The 20,266-nt window shown below is 37.9% G+C and overlaps 2 protein-coding genes and 1 long non-coding RNA gene across 5 annotated transcripts in view; 1 reads left to right on the top strand and 2 right to left on the bottom strand.

Moving 5' to 3' along the window:
* Positions 1–20,266, top strand: part of nf1a (neurofibromin 1a) — a 123,336-nt gene that overhangs the window by 86,086 nt on the left and 16,984 nt on the right. For both annotated transcript variants that reach the window (XM_008425150.3, XM_008425149.3), the window contains exons 36-40: positions 9,092–9,524; positions 9,652–9,992; positions 11,695–11,897; positions 14,750–14,943; positions 15,028–15,168. In XM_008425150.3, coding sequence (XP_008423372.1) covers positions 9,092–9,524; positions 9,652–9,992; positions 11,695–11,897; positions 14,750–14,943; positions 15,028–15,168 — 1,312 coding nt within the window. The remainder of the gene's footprint in view (positions 1–9,091; positions 9,525–9,651; positions 9,993–11,694; positions 11,898–14,749; positions 14,944–15,027; positions 15,169–20,266) is intronic.
* On the bottom strand, positions 1,578–5,526 carry LOC145547513 (uncharacterized). Its single transcript, XM_008425146.3, has 2 exons — positions 5,430–5,526; positions 1,578–4,288 (listed from the first exon to the last, which is right to left on the bottom strand). The coding sequence occupies exon 2, from the start codon at positions 4,244–4,246 to the stop codon at positions 3,248–3,250; it is 999 nt and encodes a 332-aa protein (XP_008423368.1). The 5' UTR covers positions 4,247–4,288; positions 5,430–5,526; the 3' UTR covers positions 1,578–3,247.
* Positions 7,008–18,353, bottom strand: LOC103474302 (uncharacterized). Of its 2 annotated transcripts, none has more exons than XR_535144.3 (3): positions 18,181–18,353; positions 8,768–8,934; positions 7,008–8,631 (listed from the first exon to the last, which is right to left on the bottom strand). It is a non-coding gene; the product is annotated as an uncharacterized LOC103474302 (long non-coding RNA). The 2 variants fall into 2 exon arrangements; XR_535145.3 differs by having other exon boundaries at positions 8,768–8,929; positions 18,181–18,350.

Genomic DNA, 20,266 nt, shown 5'->3' with positions numbered 1-20,266 from the left:
CCATGAGTAATCTTCACTCATCACCTGCTGTGCCGCCTAATCAACAAATGATGTTTCACATCATGTGCTGATTTTTTCACTGTTTTGCGTCGGATTCTTTGTTTTTATGCCATAATTCACATCTAGTTCGTTGCTCCGTTTTATGTCCCGCTTCTCCTGTTTCAGAGTTTTACGCAATGTGTGCATCATTTTTTTAAGCCCCTAAGTTGCAGGGCGGTCGGGAAGCGTATCGATTGGGAAAAGGCAGACTGACATAAACCTTTTAAAGCAACGGAAACAATTTCTGCATTCTGATTATTGAAATTTTAAAGTGCTGTGTTGTTCTATCACCCCCGTTTCATACCGGACCACTTACAGCACCGTGTTAACGCTATAAAATGAACGCTCTCTATCGTGGTATCACCCATGGAGGGATTTCTTGATTTCTTTATTTAAATAGGTTCATTTTTCAGAGAGATACACAGTGAGGGTGTCGTGATTTTAGCTACCAGTAGCAGGAGAACGGAGTTGCGCCAAGAAGCTAACAGAAGCTAACAAACACTGAATAGAAGAAGAGCTGCCATCGATACAGTTGCAGCCAAGCATGGTTTAATGTTACACAATACAGTTTTACCAAGTTGCTCAAAGTCTAAACTGGCATTGTTGTGCATTTAAGATGTAAAGTTTACCTTCGACCAAACGCCCCCCAAAGGCATCCCAGCGCCCCCCTTATGTAAAAATGTCCGCCAGCGCCCCCTGCCGTCCTCTGAACGCCCCCTGGGGGGCGGTACCGCCCACGTTGAGAACCGCTAGACTAAAGGGTTTAATTACACAGAAAACATGTGCTATTAGCTTGAAACTACAGAAATTACCCCTCAGAAGTATAAGTCCTATTGCATTCAGACTGGCAGACTCATTTCCCTCCACCAGAAGATGTGCTGATATGCAAACCTTAAAGGGATTATTTTTGGAAAATTAGTAACTTTTGTTCTGGTAAAATATATCCGTAAACTCCAGTGTATGAAGTAAAAAAAATTGTTCTTTGTTTTTCTGTAAAGCAGATTTAAGATGAGTGAATAATTTACTGCTGTTTCAATCAATCAAAGAAAATTTTATTTGTATAGCACGTTTCAGCAGCAAGGCATTTCAAAGTGCGTTACATAATAAAAAAAAAAGATTAATATAGATAAAAACATTAAAATCCGCACCCCTTTTCAACCAGGGGGGACGACATCCACACCCCTGTCCTTATCTGGGACTCTATCCCTCTGGGACTTAAGTCAGAACGCCGTTTGACAAGGACTCCAACCTCTAGGTTTTTAGTTGAAACGCCGTCAACTGGGACTCTAAACCCCATAGGACTTTAGTTAAACATCGTTTAACTGGGACTCTAACCCACATTTTACTCGAGGCACTGTAACCCGAATATGGCTATGAGTGGGGGACAGTACCCGCACCTCTCCAGGGGGTGCTGTACATCATTAAAAAATAAACACAGCGTAAACAGTGACAAAACCATTCAGTGCCCAAACCATTTTTGTGTTGAGCATGGTGTTGTTCTTGACCATGATTCCAACAATAACAAGAAAGACAAAAGATGACGATGATAACGACATTTTATTTCCAACATTAAAAACAAATGTCAACTTAGAGAAATAATGACATAAAAATAGTAATACTAACCGAATACCTCTGTTGCCACCATTTATTAAATCTTATCCCGAACTAACTCATCCAGTTTCTTTGTACATTTCAGTTTTGACTAAAGGATCCAAATACTTCCCAAGCTATAAATATTCATTCATGCAATTTGATATCCATGTCACAAATATTCACTCTACACTTTCAAAAGTCTTATTTACACAAATAATTTATTAGACTGTAGTCTACAGCATCGGCACAATCAACAGACTCATGGAAGATGACAGTACAACTTCAAAACAACCAAAACTATTTTCTATTCTTTATAATGCGATATACATGCATAACACCTGCACTCATTTAATATCACTCAACAACATGCCACTGGAAGCCCTTTTTGTACTTAAAACAATGTTACAATCATATGTTTTTGCACTAATCATTTTTAAAAATTTATTAAAATTTACACAGCATAAAATACTATTGCAGATTATCTTCATTTTTGTCCGTGCTTTGTTTTCTAAAATTTAATATTGTTTTCTAAAATGTTCTTCTCCCCTGAACCTCTTCTTTAGGAGAAGTTTTTTGTTATTTTCTGGCAACCGTGGTTTTGCTCTGTACATAATTTGACCATTTTTGAATTGAATACAATCCATAAATTTGATCATGTTTCACTTTAAAAAATAAGTTTGTGTGCTCCAGATAACTCACCTTATAAATTATCCATATTTCTCTTTTTCATAAAATTGAATAGATCAAAGCAAGTAGAATAACACATGCCTGAACTAATTTTTAAGCGTTTAAGATAACAGATTTAACGGATGGATGGATATTAATCCATCTATCCACCATATTGAACAACCATTTCTACATTTAAAAACACAGCTGACTCTAAACAGAGCTTTGACAAAGAAGCATTTGTGTTGCCCTTTGTTATGAAACATCTTTGAAGTGGTTAAAGAAGAAATGCCTGATTGAAAAACTTTATATTTAGTTTTCTAGGTCCTATGAGGATATCCTACCTATTAAGTTTATATCTCCTTGCATATGGTCTCGTGACTGTGTTCTGAAGATCTTTTGTTCATAGTGATTCTGTATTACTGTGTTGAGAGCAAATCAAGCATGTGGCATGCCAGCAACATTGTATCTTGCTGTGTGTTCCTCTTACAACACTTCCTTCTGCTTTTCATTAAAGTGCAAGATAGATCTAAACATATGCAGTTGCATTTTGTACTATCTAAGTAAATTCCACAAGAAAAAAAAGATTCAGATCATTTCTGATAGTCATATTTGTTGATGTAGGTTTAGTTTCTGTGTGCTGATGTGAGCATAATGGTAATAGCTGTTTTAATGTTTATTAAGAAACATGACACAAATTTTCACAGTGCCCCAACATCCAGTCTCAGACAGGAAACTAAGTGTATACAGCTTTCAGATTTGATTCGAGATTTATAAGAGGCCTTATGACCATGGATGGCTACCTTTTGTTTTTCCGTGAAAGCTGGAAACCCAGAATAACTGTGTTTGAGGATGACTGTTGGTTCACTAAAGAGAACTCTGCGGCAGACATTACAGCTATCTCTTCAGTTTCACTTCCAGTGTTCTCTTCTGGAACAGCAGCTGTGAACTATTTTTCTTGTGCATCATTTCTATCAATAGCTTGACCAAAGGTGCTTCGTTGGTGTTTTTCTTCTAATGTGGCTCTTGAAGTAATATCCGTCATCTCATTTGTTTCTGGAAGTAAAGAGAATGTTTTTGAAAGTCTGTGAGGCAGAAAACTGGTCAGGGAAATTCGGTTGGATGATCCCAATACCGCATTGCCATTGTTAGCTTCCCCATCCAGTAGTGGCGAAGGACCTGCCCAGCTAGTAGTCGTCTGCTTCTTCTGAAGTCTCTGTTTGCTGATGCAAATGAGCAGAAATCCTACAATCATCAGTGACAGCATTGAACCTATTATTGCTGCCACAACTTTGCCGTGTTGTGAACCATTTTTCTCTGCCTTGTCAACGATTGGTGTCTCTGAGGGTTGTGTTGTGTCACCACCTGGAACTCGCTTGGTACTTTTAGATTTTCTTTCTTCAGGCTTGATTGACGTGGTTTGCGTATGAATGGCCGTCAATGTGGATGTAGGTATAAATGAGGAGGTCACTTCATTTAGCCTGATCTTTGAGGTTGTTGTTCTCTGTGTGCCACGGTTTTGTGTAATGTTGCTTAGCATCGGAGGGGCTGTTGAATTTTTGATTCGCTGACTGGTCTGACTAGTCAGAGTCGTTGTTATGGATTTCCAAATGTTAGACTTAACAGTTGGTGTATTTGATGAACTGGTGAGAGTTAGTGCTGTCTCACTATTTACTGAAAGTATTCCTGGAGGCGTCATCCGAGTTCTATGCAGTGAAGGAGTAGAGGTTCTTGGGTCCTCTGGTGTAGTCCTATCAACACTGGTAGTTGTTGTGTTGACTGATGGGATCTCTGACAGCTGTTGTAAAGTTGATAGCTGTCGTGTTGCCAACTGGGTGTTTTGGGTCATGTTGCCTGTTGTCATGTCTGTGGTGTTGAGTTGCAGCTCAGATTTTACTGTGCTGATTGCTGCCATTGGCAGAAAAATAATGAAGGTAAAGCTGATCATTTTGTCCTCAGATCTTCTGTTACGTACACCTGATGTTTCACACTAGAACAGACGGAGATCCAGATTCATTGTCAATGACTTCTCATGAAAAAATAACCAACACCAAGAATTGTAACTTGATATGCTTCATACATCGAAATAAGTTTTTCTTATTGTTGATCCCAGGTTCATATCTTACAGTAATTACCTAGGAGAATGATAAATTACACATTTTTTAAAATGCATTCAGTTTTTCCATGTACATGGTGTTAACATATGATACATGGTGCTAACAGGTTTTTCTGAGATCTTGGATCGCAATGAGACAACTTGCATACATTTTAAAAAAAACATTACAAAGCATATAAAAGCAGAAGGGAAACTTATTTAATTAACACATTCTTTAAGCTGCTTCCGTGCTTTAAAAACAGAAACACAGAAGTAGCTCATTCTGCAAATGAGCTGTGCTTATCTTTGTAGCCTTTGTTTTAAAATTTTTAAAATAATTTGGTTGACATTGTAATTTTGCAGGTTTGCATGTTAAATCTGTTTACATGTTTGCTGGATTTCATATGTCCAGTAATCCAAGGTGAATTATGACAGATTAGGAACTCAAGCACATCATACCCTGTACACAAAGCAACCTTATTTTTTCTTAAACTGAAGTTATATTTGGCCTCAGTGATGGCTTCCCGCAAATGCAAGTCAACCGTAGGTCATCAATACTCTCTCAAACATCACTGATCCTCATCTTCTTGATGAAAATTAACCCTATATTCTTTCTGGTGTTTGGCGTGTTGAACCAGATGTGCTATTTTTCCTTACAAGCAACCAAAACAGTTGCACTTAGTACATCATACCACTGGCCTTCTGAGAGGAGCCTGTGCTTGGACAGTTCAGTTGTTTTAATGCATGTAAGTGATGGGTCCTCTTTGGTTTACAAAGTTTCAACAATAAAGATATGAAAATGTTCTCTTTATTGAGTCTTAAAATGTATGAAAAGTGACTTTACAAATGCCTTTAAAAGTCAGTTCAAATATTTGAATAAAATCTGACCTTGCATAGAGCTAATTAATAATTTGAATTTTACTGTATTTATAAGATCACATAGCATGTTGAAGATCTTTTCTAGAAACAGCCATTGAACATAAACCTAATTTTTAAGACAATAAAAAGTACTTTAGGTTCAGAAACTTGTACTTACCTGTGACTCTACAAGGATAACCCGGTTTGGTATCAAGATGTATTAAAAGTTTGAAGATTAACCTTTTAGGCTTAACATTATGTTGACTGAAGGAAAGCAGGAACTAAGAGCAGAAAACCCCACCTTTTTGAGATGTTGAAACTGACGCTTTCCTCACTGACAGGAAATGAGACATTTTAAACTGACAACCATGTGTGCTCCCCTACTATTTTGTTAAACCCTAGGTAAGAGTAAAGTTGATGTAAGACAAAAGTTGTCTTTTGATGCAAGACAAAACTGAAAAGAATCTAACTTCTCTTTAGTTTCCTGTCAAAGACTATTCCAGTTACTTTCTGTCAAAATTAATGTAAGAATCCACCATAAAAATAGTTAAAATAACTGATTACAGTAATTAAATAAAGCAACACACTCCTAAAACATTTGCAGAAATTTTTTGCAAATGTTTATAGACGTGAGCCTTTATAAAATATAAGATAACATTAATTGGATGTACATCAATATGTCCGTAATATGTCTGTAGAGATACCATCATTTTCGTCCAGATCTTTTTCATTAGTTGATTTTTTTTTTTTATGATTATGCTGAGCCACATTTCAAAAGTAATGTCTGGTTTTTATGGTAGTAAATTTTAATTTGGAACTTGTCACTTTCAAATTATTTTGGTGAACATTATGGGCTTTTTGGTCATTGATAGAGGGGTACCAAAAATTTTGTTCATATGTAGATATTTGGAAGCTCTGGTTGAACAACTATATAACTATAAAGATCATCAGTTTTAGGTCATCTGCATTTTAAGAACTGCTTTGACTGCACATGAGATCAGCTGTGTCCCATCTTAATTACATTTCTTTGATTTGTTTTTTGTTGTTGTTGTTGCACAGCTGCAGCTTAGTACAAAAGTGCTTATGGTCTGGTAACCGAAGTCCAATCCTACATGTGGACATGTTAACGGATCCAGAAGAAGGCCAGGCATATAGCTGGAGATCCCCAGGCAATATACTGTTTGTTCTGCTTCTTTCAGGAGAGCGGTACGGGATCTTAAGAACACACAACCAGACTTAGAGACAGATTTTTGAGGACCAAAAAAACGTTTTTTTGATTCTTGGCTGGACCGCAATACCTGTTTGATTATTTATAGGGGTGCACCTATTTATCGGCGCTGATTTCTTTAATTTTGGGAGATCAGTGATCGGCCGATGCTAAAATATGAAAACGATATTATCCAGTGATCTTATGTACCTCAACAAATGTCTAAAAATTAACTGCTGTCTTCTTCTGCTCTCTGATTAGAGGTTTGACTGACAGACCGGCCCACCAGGTTACCCCACTGTTGCCAACTCTGTGACTCAATTGCTATATTTAGCGACATTTCAGAGAAAAAAATTGCTATCAGCCAAAATTGGAATCGACAGGTCAGGGTTTTTAAAGATAGGTAATCGGCAATCGGCCAGGAAACTACAATTGGTGCACCCCTAATTATTTAGGTGTTATGTTTTTCTTTTTTCACTTAGTAGATGTAAAGACCACACATTACCCGGAGTCTATGTTTGCTATGAACTCAAAGCAGAAAGATTGCAAGGCTTTTAAAAAAAAATTTATTTATCACAAATCATATCATTATTGTGACATTCACCAATATTATTTCATATCTCAGGTTTTTCTAATTTGGTACTAATCCCCAACCTTTCCATTGATCCATACCGTTACCCTTTTACCCTGGAGACTGCAAAAAAAAAAGAAAAAAGCGCTATCTGAAGAGAATGCATGTTGTATTATTGTCTCCTGAACTGTTGATATTTTGTCATGTTTTAGTCACAAACCTTATTTTATTATGATTTACTTGATAACCAGACACAAAGTACTGCATAATTGTGAAGTGGCATAAATGCTTGCACAAGGAGCTGCATAAGTTTGTTTGAAAAAGTATGAGTAAGAGCAACACTCTAAAGCACTTATTGACTGTCAGATGAGGTTAAAGGCCACTTTATAAACAGACTGCTCTGTTATGAACAGAACAAAAATTTGTTTTTTCTCCACAATCTCTCATGAAGTTTTTGATTAAAATTGGACACGTTGGGATGTCAAAATAATTCTTCCTAATTTGGCCAGGATGAACTCGGTTGTAACTGAAAGCTTAAAATATTCTTTCAGATTTCTCATATTCTATAAATATGAGTAAGTGTCTCACATACTTATTTCAGTGTTTTCTTTTTCTTTTATTTGTTTAATTGATGTTGACCAGAAGTAGTTCTGTAGCATCATACTGTACAACTCAAACATCAAACTTTGCTTTGTGTATAAACACTTTCTTCATATTTGAACTTGAATCTGTTAGTGAAGAAACAATTTTGACACAGCTCAACTTTTTCAAAAACTGTACAATTTGTAATCTTCCATCAGTATTAATTTATTGGTTTCTTTTTAAGTTTAAATTAATCTTAAATTCTAGAGATAATCCCATTTTTTTAATATCCAAGTAGCTTTATGTTTTACAATAACTTTAGTTTCTGAAAAATGAGAATAAAGACAACATAAAAAATTTGGTATGTTTAGACAGGGTTGGGTTACCATTTCATACAACAAGAGGCATGTCTTCCAAATCCTTGGGGACCTCCAAACAGGAATCCTTAGAACTGGAGCTCTGGATCTGAAAGACTTTTTCTTCAAGTTCAGTAGAAGTTATTTTCCCTTCATCAAGTCCTGCCCAAGCTTCCTCTTTAGCCTCCTGTATGTCAGTCATACCGTCTGTTCTCACCTCCTCTAGCATAACAGTGGTATCACACGGGCCAACCAGCCCTTCTGTCTCTGTTTGATCTGCTTCCCAGTAGTGAGTACCACTTATGTCCGTATTAGATTGGCGACTTCGGGGGATGTAGACCCGGTGCTGAAGGACACAGATCTGACATGCAAGCACAGATGTTGTAACCAGTAAGCAGAGGATTAACCCTCCTGCTGAACCAATAGCAATGAGACCCATCTCAGTGTCAATTAAGCAGTCGCCACCAGTGGCGTTGATTGCAACAGCTGGGTTTTCATGGTAAGTTGCTGTGAGGTGGGACTCAGCTGTAAATGTTGGGCTGCCTGTTTGGTCTTGGGATGTGGGTAAATCCATGGTGGTAGTAGAAAGAGCTTGGTCTGCTTCAGCAGGGTGGAGCAGGAACAGGAGAAACAGGCACAGAGTTCTGGTGGTTTTCATCATGTTCTGAAAAAAAAGAATGTCATCATGGAGAGCAAAATTACAACCCAGTTTTGGTTTATCTTTGCATCATTTTTACATTTTCTTTTTACTGACGATCATTGCTTTAAATTCTTTGCATTGTTTCTAGTTTAATACTTACATAAGGTAGTTTCCAGAAGCCTGTGTGTTGAAACAGGGAGATGAATGAACTGATGCAGACTTGAGAACTGCTGTGAATGGTCCTCTCGACCTTTGCACTTGGTCTTTTTCTCTGCTTGGTTTATTTCAGGGTGTCAGGTCCGAAGCTACAGAAGCTGAAGAGCTGTTCTTAAAGAAGCAAAAGCATCAGTATTTTTAGACACTTAATGTTTCAAAGCATGCTTTGTGTCATCTGTATATTTGTGTATTTGTTCTATCTAAAGAGCACTTATTTCAGAAAAACCTGAGTGTGTATTTTACCATATCTATTTTTGTCTTTCCTCAGGTTCAAAACGGGCCAAATTAATGGTGACCTGCTCATCTACCATGTTCTCCTCACCCTCAAACCTTACTACGCTAAGCCCTATGAGATAGTTGTAGACTTAACTCATGTTGGACCAAGCAATCGCTTCAAGACTGACTTTCTATCCAAGTGGTTTGTGGTCTTTCCTGGCTTTGCGTATGAGAATGTGGCAGCAGTTTATGTCTACAACTGCAACACTTGGGTGAGGGAATACACCAAGTATCATGAGAGGCTTCTGACTGGTCTTAAGGGGAGCAAGCGCCTGCAGTTTATTGACTCTCCAGCCAAGTTGGCAGAACACATTGAACAAGACCAACAGAAACTCCCAGCAGCCACTTTGACTTTGGAAGAAGACCTCAAAGTGTTCCACAATGCCCTCAAGCTGGCTCACAAAGACACCAAAGTTTCAATAAAGGTACGGTGGCAATGAAAAGTTAGATTTCCTCTAGTGTTGTTAATATCAACAAGCAAGAATTAGATAATTCTAAAGGGTGCAGCAAGAACAAGATTTCTGAAACCTATGAATACTTTTTACCCCTCAGGTGGGTTCCACAGCTGTTCAGGTAACCTCAGCTGAGCGGACCCGGGTGCTTGGCCAGCCCGTCTTTCTCAACGATGTTTATTATGCCTCAGAGATTGAGGAAATTTGCCTGGTGGATGAGAGTCAGTTTACTCTTACCATGGCCAACCAGGGGACACCTCTCACATTCATGCACCAAGAGTGTGATGCCATTGTCCAGTCCATAATTCATATCCGTACTCGCTGGGAGCTGTCTCAGCCTGACTCAATTCCCCAGCACACAAAGATCCGTCCAAAAGATGTCCCCGGGACTCTTCTCAACATCGCTCTGCTCAACCTGGGGAGTTCTGATCCAAGTCTCCGGTAGGTAGCTTAAGGGCTTCAAGCCAAAAATCATTTCCTAATAAAACACAGTAGCTTGTGGGGCTGTAACGATTTCTCGAATCCAAGTACCTCAATTACTAAAATTCCTCAAGGCAAATTATCTGCCTCATAGTGTCTTTAAATTATGTTTTATTATTTAGATGACTAAATAATAAAACAGCAGCAATTTTAAGGTTTTTTATTATTTGTTTTGGCCAAGTAATTATTTATGTTGCACAAAGCTCTTACTTCTGCCTGAGTTGTTGTCGAATTCTCAGTGCTAGCAGCATAACATCCAATTTTCAAGTTCAGTCTGGGGATTTCATTGATTATTGATAATGTTTGGGGTTGTAGCGTTTTTCAGGAGGCCTGTAGTGTGGAGCGGATAGACGCAACACTCCGGGTTGCTGTGCTGCAGTTGATGCTTAACGTAGCATTAGCTTTATAGATGAACCGGAAAATAAATCTACAAACATATGCCGGTCTCAACAACTGGGTGACGAAGCGCATCGTGGCAGTACATAGCTGGTAGAAGTGTTTCTGTGTGTGAGGGAGCAGCCAAGTCCAGTCGCTCACATGGACACAAAAGCTATAAATGGCTGGACAAAGTGAGAATTCAATTAAATTGTGAAAATATAAACTAACAACTGGAGTATAGACATGTTTTTAGAAGTATCTTTGTGAGTCTGCCTCTTTATTATTACTTTAAATATAATGTAATAATATAATATGGATTTTTTTATATTTTTTGTTCAGGTTAACTTAAAAAGTGAGCTATTGCTGTTGCAAGTTATTTTCTAAACTACAAAAAAGTAATTGTTAGGGATGCCCAAATCTGAAAATTTGGACCAATGTTGATATCTGATATAAATTCTGCCATTATGGCAGTACAGTGATCCCTCGGTTCATCTTTCGCGGTCTCGCTGTTTCGCAGATTTTTTTCACAGTCCATTGTGTTTTGCGTCCTGATTGGCTAAACAGTCTCCGAGCTCCTTCTCTACCTATGTCACGGTATTTAAATATAAGTAATACAGATTGGCCATTCAGGAGATGGAAACTGAAACTTTGAATGCCTGCTGGAAAAAACTGGCAAAACCCGACCAGAGGCTCGCTTGATGAGATCCATCAATCTGCCGTAGATACAGCGGTGAATCTCGCGGGGCAGGTTGGAGGAGACACTTTGATGACATGACTCTGGATCACATTAAGGCCCGATTGATGAATACGCACATCCGCTGACCTGAAAACAGCTTTTGTTCTTTGGTTTCAATGTAGGGTATTTAATTATGCTGTATAATAATTATAAAAACTAAAGGTAACTCTACTTTGCAGATTTCACTTATCGCGGGTTATTTTCGGAACACAACCTCTGCGAAAAACAAGGGATCACTGTATTTACCAGTATTTCATTTTATCAATTTATTTGTTTATTCGATTAATCATCGGAATAATTGATTGAATACTTGATTATTAAAGTAATAGTTTACAACAGCCATAGTTGCTTGTCAACATTAAACTAATTGAGCTCCAAAAGCATGGCTGATCCATGTATGACTGCGTTGTCATACATGCAGAGCTAAACCAGGAGGCACAGATCTGTGTGACAAACACAGTCCATGTTGAATTGAATTAAAATCAGCTGTACTTTGTATAGAAATACTTGACCTGACCAAATATTACTCATTGTCTTTTCCACATCCAGGTCTGCAGCCTACAATCTCCTCTGTGCTTTGACTTGCACATTTAACCTAAAGATAGAGGGACAGCTGTTGGAGACGTCCGGTCTCTGTATCCCAGCGAACAACACACTTTTTATTGTCTCCATCAGCAAGACTCTTGCTGCAAATGAGCCACATCTGACACTGGAGTTCTTGGAGGAATGCATTTCTGGCTTCAGCAAATCCAGTAAGACTGCTACACATTTAGCATGACATTTACCTGAAGTAGGTATTTGACACTTGACACAATGTAAGCAATTTGCTGCTCCAGGAGGAGTGAATCCTGCGAGGTAATGGATTCACAAAGACTCTGTTCTACTGAAACTGACAATGAATTTTGATTATGTTGAGATTAAATTAGGATTATTTCTGAAGTGAGTGTGTTGGACTGAATACACTCAAAGTAGAGGGTAGAGTAAAAATGTACAAATATCGCTACCATTTATTTTTTAATTAGTTTAAAAAGAAGATTATTTAAATGAACCAAGACTATCGGAATGCAAAAGTAGATCACATTTTTTGGAGTCGAAAAGTGGGTAAGCACAACCATAAGTTTGCTTCATACCTACTTTTAAAACTGGTTGCTTCACTTGCTTCATTCTTCAAGTGCCTGTGTTTGCCATATTGCCAGTAAACATAGCTGTAAATGTTGTGTAAAGTATTAGAGCAGTAATTAGAAAGATTCCTGGTAATATGAAGAACTCACCTCCAGGGCATCCAAAAATAGCAGAGGTATTTCTTACAATACTTTGAAGCTTAGGTCTGCTTTGTTTGTGGTAAACGGTGGTGTGGTTGTAATGGCATTTTTGTGCTTTAGTGATGCCTAATAGTTTGCAGGGAGACCCCCACTTTATAGAGTTAATGCACAAGTGTGTCCTTTATCTCTTTATTTTTTTTATTTTTTTATTAGATGTCAAAGTTTTTGAAACGCCTAACATGCATTAAAACTACATGCAGTAACTGTATAATTTGGAAGGCAATTGTAGTTACAGTGCAGGGTTTCCCCCAGAAAACTTGCTAAGCCCGGTGGTCAGGGCGCCGAGACGGTCCACCGTTTTTTTGTATTCAGAGATCTTAAGTAGACAATAAAAGTAAAAATATAACTGGGTAATTATATGCTATGGAAAAACATCGCCAGTGAACTGCTATATAAACCCGCAACTAGTCTTAAAAACAACTAATCAAAAAATACAATTAAAATGAATATCAATTATTTGCACTTCTGTTAAATCCAAATTAAGTCAGCAGCTCCATCAGGGCCCCCAGGGCTTCAGGGGCCCCATAAATGCTAATATTTTAACATAGTCCACAGATATATAAATGTAGCATTTGTTTATTGAGATTATCATTGCTGCTAAATTTGACATAATGGTTTCAGCATATATAAATTAAAAGACTTTAAATTATTTAACATTTATATGTAAGATTTTAAGGAGCGGCCAAGTTTACTTTGTAGAAGTTCAAAGAACAATATTCATAGTCGATGTGCTATGGTGGCGCAGGGGTTAAGCACAACCCACATATGGAGGCCCTAGTCCTCGATGCAGCTGTCACAGGTTCGATTCCCAGCCTTGGCGACCTTTGCTGCATGTCTTCCCCCTTTTCTCATTACCCACTTTCCTGTCAATTAACTATCAAATAAAGGCCAATAGAGCTAAAAAAAATCTTTAAAAAAAAGCAATATTCATAGTGAGATTGTTTTGTTACCATAGCTACAGTCTGATGCTGTGAGTTTAATCTTTGAGTTTCAGCTCCGTTTGTTCACAAATACAAATTAGTAAACAGCAATTATAATTTATTGCTTTTTAGGTTTGCCAGTTAAATTACTCCCCCTGTTCTAGATTTCACTAAATCTAACACAGAAGCTGTTAGAGGTGCTGATGTTTTTAGCAACAAAAGAAGCCCATAAGTCATATTCTGCTCAAGGCCTCATACACCACATACACACACATTTTGTGTCTGCTGAGTTTTTAACAAGGGGACAGAAGCTATTTTGGTTGGTCGAGTTTCTGGACGAGTTTTTTAGATCTCCGGTGGCCGCGCGCATTAACTGTCTGACTATATGTGGACAAAACATTTGATATGGTTTGGTGCTTAGTGTAACCGGAAAAATAATACTAGCAATAACAATAAAATAATATAGAATCAGCATGATGCGTGACTGCGAGGAGAGCCCGAAAGCTCCTCACTGGGTTAAACCTGCACGACGAGTGATTAGCACTGAGTCGTTAACCACTAACGCACCGGCTAACCGGCAACACAGACCTAAACTTTGCAGGGAAGACTGGGCCAAACGCCCTGTCAACATTATACGACGTTGAGATGTAAACGTCGCATAATGTTTTGTTCACAAATATACATCATTCGCTCGCTCAAAGCACCACTGAAAGCGTGACTACAAGTTATTTCTGCGGTTCACGTAGAGCTGCGCAACCAGAGCTAACGCAGTGGGTTTAAACTCTTACCTTAATCAATAACTCCTCATAACTAGTCATAATTCCTCACCGGGGTTTGATGTAAATATCCATAGCGGACAGGTTGTGTCCAGTTCAAGTGAAAGGATGAGCGTGGGATCCGCGCTGAGGTAAACTTTAGACATCCAGCTGCTGCAGCACACGAGGCAACGCGCAGAGACCAGCGGTGTGATTGGTCCGGCTTTAAATGCATTAACTATAAGCATATCTTTTAGGAATAAATCTGCTCTGATAGTGAAACGCTCGGAGCAACAGAAACACTTGCAGTCCAGCTTAAAAAAAGGCTATTTTTTTATTATTTTATTTTCCTAAAAAAAAACAAACAAAAAAAACAAGAAAGGCTTAGCTTGGCGGTGGCGCTAGTAAAGCATGGCGGGCCGCCAGGTCTATAATACACTGGGGGAAACCCTGCAGTGGATAGCAGGACTTTGAGGAAGGCTCAACAGTGTCAAAAAAAAAAACGAAAAAAAACCCGAAAAAATGCCAACCAAAATTTTAATATTTAATAGTAAATACTTGTGCTTTCTGTGAACGTTAAGCAGAAGTTCTAAATGTTTTCTTACAGGTATTGAGCTCAAGCATCTCTGCCTGGAGTACATGACACCCTGGCTTCTAAACTTGGTCCGCTTCTGCAAACATAATGACGATGCCAAACGTCAGCGTGTCACTGCCATCCTGGACAAACTTATCACAATGACAATAAATGAAAAACAGATGTATCCCTCCATCCAGGCCAAGATCTGGGGCAGCCTGGGCCAAGTGAGTTTCAGCCCAACAAATGGAGAACCTCTTTTCATTCCATCAAGGTTCTGTCATTTTTTGACTCATTTCTCTTATCTTTAGATAACGGATCTGCTTGATGTGGTGTTAGACAGCTTTATCAAGACTAGTGCCACGGGAGGCCTAGGCTCCATCAAGGCAGAGGTCATGGCTGATACTGCCGTAGCTCTGGCTTCAGGGAATGTTAAACTGGTGTCCAATAAGGTAAGATTCTCCACAAATCAGAAGGGTGTTGGTCATGTGTAGTGCTGCATTTTTCAATAACGTAATACAAATCTGGCCTCCAAAATGTAATAAAAAATAATTAAAACTACATTAAGCAAATAATTAGAAAATGTTACATAACAATTTAACAAAATCCATGAACAAATTTTGTAATAGTTTCTGGCGCATCATGTAACCTTATTACATTTTGCACTGACAGAAAATGCAGAAGTAGCTCTTTAAAAAAAAAGTATGATGTGGTACATTTTGTAACAAACAGTCAGAGATCAGGGTTTGTGTTCATTCTAATCATTATGCTCCTTATAATGATCAACTAGTAAGTTTCAAAGATTACATTTTTTTGAACGTTTGGCGTTTTAATACTATTGCTTAGGATAGTTGTAACCAATCATCCTGCTGTGTGTTGTGTGTTAAGACTGATCCGGTCCAGTCAGTAGAACATCGGGATCATTCCAATCTAAAATCTGGGATATTCAACATGTGGGATTCCCTTGGGCCAATTATGGCAGAGTGTGTGGTGTTCCCCAACTGGGAACGAGAATGCAACCTGTTGACTGTGACAGGTAGCCAATCAGAAAGCATGACTTAAGCACGGAGGGGATTCCCAAACAAAGAATTGCTGACATGGCGAAACCAAGAGTCCGGTGGACAGCGGAGATGGAGAACTGTTAAGTTGATTTGTGGAGACAACATTAATGTTTATGGATCAATCAATGACAATATATAGCCAATCAATGACATTTCATTGCCAGTTTCAGTATTGTGTCTTTGGGCAATGACAAAGTAGGGATGTGCCGTTCAGGTTTTTTCTTTGCTTTCGAGTCCTTTCATTTTGAGTATCAACTGCTTTCCCGTTTTTTCACCAAAGTATCCAACAAACCAGAGAAACTAGCTGGATTTGTCGCTCGTTGCTTTTTTTTCTATACACTGAAACTCAAGTTTTGGGGTGGATTAAATATTAGGTTTCTCCTGCATGAATATTTTCTGGGGATGTTCTTTTTTCAATCATCCATTTTCTTTACACCCATGTCCCTTAGTGGGGTCAGGAGGGTTGCTGGTGCCTCTCCAGCTAACGTTCTGGGCGAGAGGTGGGGTCACCCTGGACAGGTCGCCAGTCTGTCGCAGGGCAACACAGAGACACACAGGACACACAACCATGCACACACACACTCACACCTAGGGGAAATTTAGACAGACCAATTAACCTAACAGTCATGTTTTTGGACTGTGGGAGGAAACCGGAGTACCCGGAGAAAACCCACCATGCACAGGGAGAACATGGAGACTCCATGCAGAAAGACCGGGGCCGAGAATCGAACCCAGAACCTTCTTGCTGCAAGGCAACAGCTCTACCAACTGCGCCATTGTGCAGCCTGCACAGCTGGACTTTTAATCAGTCCAGCTAAATCTCCGTTGAACAAAACCCAACAGGCCATGATCCACCCCAAACCAGGATGGGTTCTAAACATTTCCACAGAAATTTTGGAAGAAGTTGCCTTGACCTGCTGTTTGAAGCAGCAGCTCAGATGTTAGTCACTATAGAAGCTGCCCTGATCCCACCCCACCACCCCCACTGAGTTTGACGGTTGAAGTTCAAGTGTAGTACTTTATTAAATCATGAAATATCTAATTTCTATAAAAGAAATCAGTGCATTTAATTAAAGGCACATATAATTAATTCTATATTTTATAAATTATATCTGTATCCCCAGTTTTTAATAAATTAATTACACATTTAAATAATTATTTCATAGCTTGTCTGTACTCTCCATAGATACTGATGTTGTTCTTGAATCCACCAATCCAAACACCGTAGTTGTGGTGCTGCTGGTCATATTTAAACCGATTTACTCTGAAATTTGAAGCTTACAGTCCAAACCTGTTGTACATTTAATAAAAGATCAGAGTATGAAACAAATGTTTTAGTATATTTATATTATATTTAGTATAGTACATGTCAGTAGATACATTTTAGATGTGCTTATCCACTTTACTGAGCATAGAAGAAGCAGTCATCAGACACTGTGAAGTGTTCTCTGCTCCTCATCGTTTGCTTTATCAGAAAGAAGTAATTATTGTAAAAGAGACATAGTGCACTGGAAGTTGATTGCTTATTTTTGCAAACATTTAGAGGTGGAAGTAGTTTTAGAATCCTGAAGAGCAGACATTAGCTTCTGTATACCAACATTAGGCCAATAGGATAAACTCATGGTGTTCGGCTTTATTCTGATGGACTTTCAACTCTCTTCACCACAAAGGATATAGAATCTGAAAAGACTGGAAGGTCATTAGAAGAAGACTGTTGTTGTTTAGAGCAACTTCTCTCAGTGTCTCAAACTATCATGTTACTGTCATGAATCATTGTGAAATGTCCATAACAGGAGAGCTTGGTAAATTTCCTTGCTACAATGGGTGGTAATTTCTAAAGCCTAGATATGTTTTTTTATATATATTATATTTTCCATTCCTTTTCTATAGTTGCTAAAATATACTAAGAATTGTGCTGTCTTTAGAAAGCATACCACCTCATGATTACCTCAGAGAGGAAAATTGTATTTGTTTCACTGGTTTGTGATACAATTGGCTCTTCACTTTCAATCCAGTTTAATATTTATTTGCGTTCCTGCTCTGCTGGCTCATTCAAAATTAAACATTAATTTAGTGACAGTAAACCCAGGAGGCATCTTGTTCATAGATATTTAGTGGCTAAACGAAACAAACTATTTTACTAGGTATTTTATATGTAGACTTATCTAAAAATTCTTTTGGCTAATGTTTTTTTTTTTTTTGAGGCCGTACATAATATGAACTGTTTGATTAAAAAATAAAAACACAGACAAAGTTTAGCTTAAGGTTATTTTAAGATGTTAAAACTAATCAAATTTTCATCCTAAGAGACAGGAGACAGAACTCTTCACAAAACACAGTGCATACATACAACGTTGGAAGTTTTGTTGTGAAAAGTCTGCATGAATTGTAATCATTACTTACATGGTAGAAGTGCAATTCCAAAGCAGTGAATTCCTAGTGACTTACAGAAAGCAAAAAGAAAAACTCATCCACTCACTATCCATCATCTGTGTGCTTTGTGTCAATTTCAGCCTGCTGCCCAGACAAACAAACACAACATACACAGGCAGACACAATAGAATATTCTGGGCCTGGCTCCTATTATGGCACACATCAGTACTACTTTGAATAGTGGTCATTGTGAAGACTGTTGCCTAAGAAATGGCAGGCAGTGTTGGGTTTGTGCTGTTGCTCTGCTGCGGGTTTAAAGTGACTTCAGCAAACTGTTGCAATGGTTGCTGATTCAATCCTGCCTGGACAGCAGTAAATACATACACAATATGAAGACGGTTTCCTCAGACCAGCTTTTCTGAGGTGGATTCTAATGGTCAGCAATTGTTTGAATTAAGTCATTCTAATGCTCAGTTAAGATACATGTGACTTCCTGTAGGCAGCAAAATAGATTCTCTTCTGCAAGAAAATCCTGGCCAACGTGAAAACAGATCAACTGCCTAACCTGTTTAGAAAACACTCCTGGACCACCTAACTTGAAATTGCCTTTGCAATAACACATAATCCTTTTTGTTTTAATTCTTTATTTTTGAAACTTTGAGATGATTACAAAAAGCTTGATTGCACGTCGAGGTCACAGTTCCAGTCTGTGATCAATTATAAAATTAACTGGCAGCAATACCTCCACCCACCCCCCTCCAGGAAGGTGTCACCGCTAAACAGAAACCAAGATGTAACTTCAGTAACAGACTGCTCTGCTGCGGAATGGGCTTCACGGCACACCGTCTTCCTCTAGGACGACGCTGTTTATGAAGCTTAAACAGAGTTTTCCTCAAGAAAACTTGCTAAATCTGGTGGCAGAGGTGCTGTGGAGGTCCACCAGCAGCCCACTGTGTTTATAAAAAACATTAACGGTGAGAGGAAATTAAAAATATCACTAGGTAGAATATTGAAAGGCATTATAGAAAATACTTACACAAATGTATAATTAAAAAAAAAAAGCTTGAATTTTTGTCACAGACCATAGATCAAGGATTTTAACATTTAATTATGGAGAATGATAATACTCTTACATTAGATTTAATGCTTTCAGCATTGATAGATTAAGTATTTTAGAGGGAAAAATTCTTGACATGCTTTGGGGCCGCATGTGCCCCAAAGCACACGCTTAGTCTAAATTTTAGTCATTTTAGACTAAAATGACTTTTAGTCTAAAATGACTAAAAGTAATTTTAGTGATGACTTTTTGTCATCACTAAAATACAGTATAAAGCCAAAAACTGCCTGTTTATGTAAACATGGGATTCTAATGGTATTTTATGGACTCAATTCAGGTTTTAATTGATTTGTATTTTCAGATTCAGGATTTTTCTCATTTCTACTATAAGTTCCATCAGCTAGAATAAAGAGTAATGTCAGGTCTGGACATGGCTATGATACCAACCATATGTAACCTCTGGGCTGTACATGAGGCTTTGCTCTAGTGTTATCTAATGGCTTACTGTTTGTTGTCATGCCAGGACGCCGTACTGAGCACAGTGGAGCATTGTCTGCTGGCCTTGAACTCTTTGTCACCAAAGATTTGAATCAATTCTTTTTTTCTTCTTCAGATGGAAGAACTGTTGCATTGTCATGTGCATGATTTAGCACACATCTTTAATGTGTATTCACGTTTGTTTTTATTAGTTCAACATTCTTTTAAAGTATTTTACAATACAGACCCATTCAATAAATTAGAATCTTATTGAAAAGATTCCATTTATTTCAGGAAATTTGTCCTGGAAGGTCCTGCAAACATATAGATTATTACACACAGAGGTGTGTCATAACAAATCCTTTACTGATGGTTTTGAAAACATGACATTGAAAATTAGAATATTACATTAGACTGATTAAAAAAAATCTATTTTTAAAACCAGAATTTTGACTTAATGAAACATACATTTATTTTATTTATTTTTTATATATGTATGGACTACTTTGTTTTTTGAAAAAGAAATTTTCTTCTAATGTTTGCTAAAAGGTTATTTTCAAGGGATCCTTTTAATCTGATAAA

This window comes from Poecilia reticulata, chromosome 13 (assembly GCF_904066995.2).
Source record: "Poecilia reticulata chromosome 13, P_reticulata-male-v2, whole genome shotgun sequence".
NCBI classification, from domain to species: Eukaryota; Metazoa; Chordata; class Actinopteri; order Cyprinodontiformes; family Poeciliidae; genus Poecilia; species Poecilia reticulata.
The sequence above is the reverse complement of the archived record's forward strand: the minus strand, read 5'-3'. Positions and strand labels throughout refer to the sequence as shown.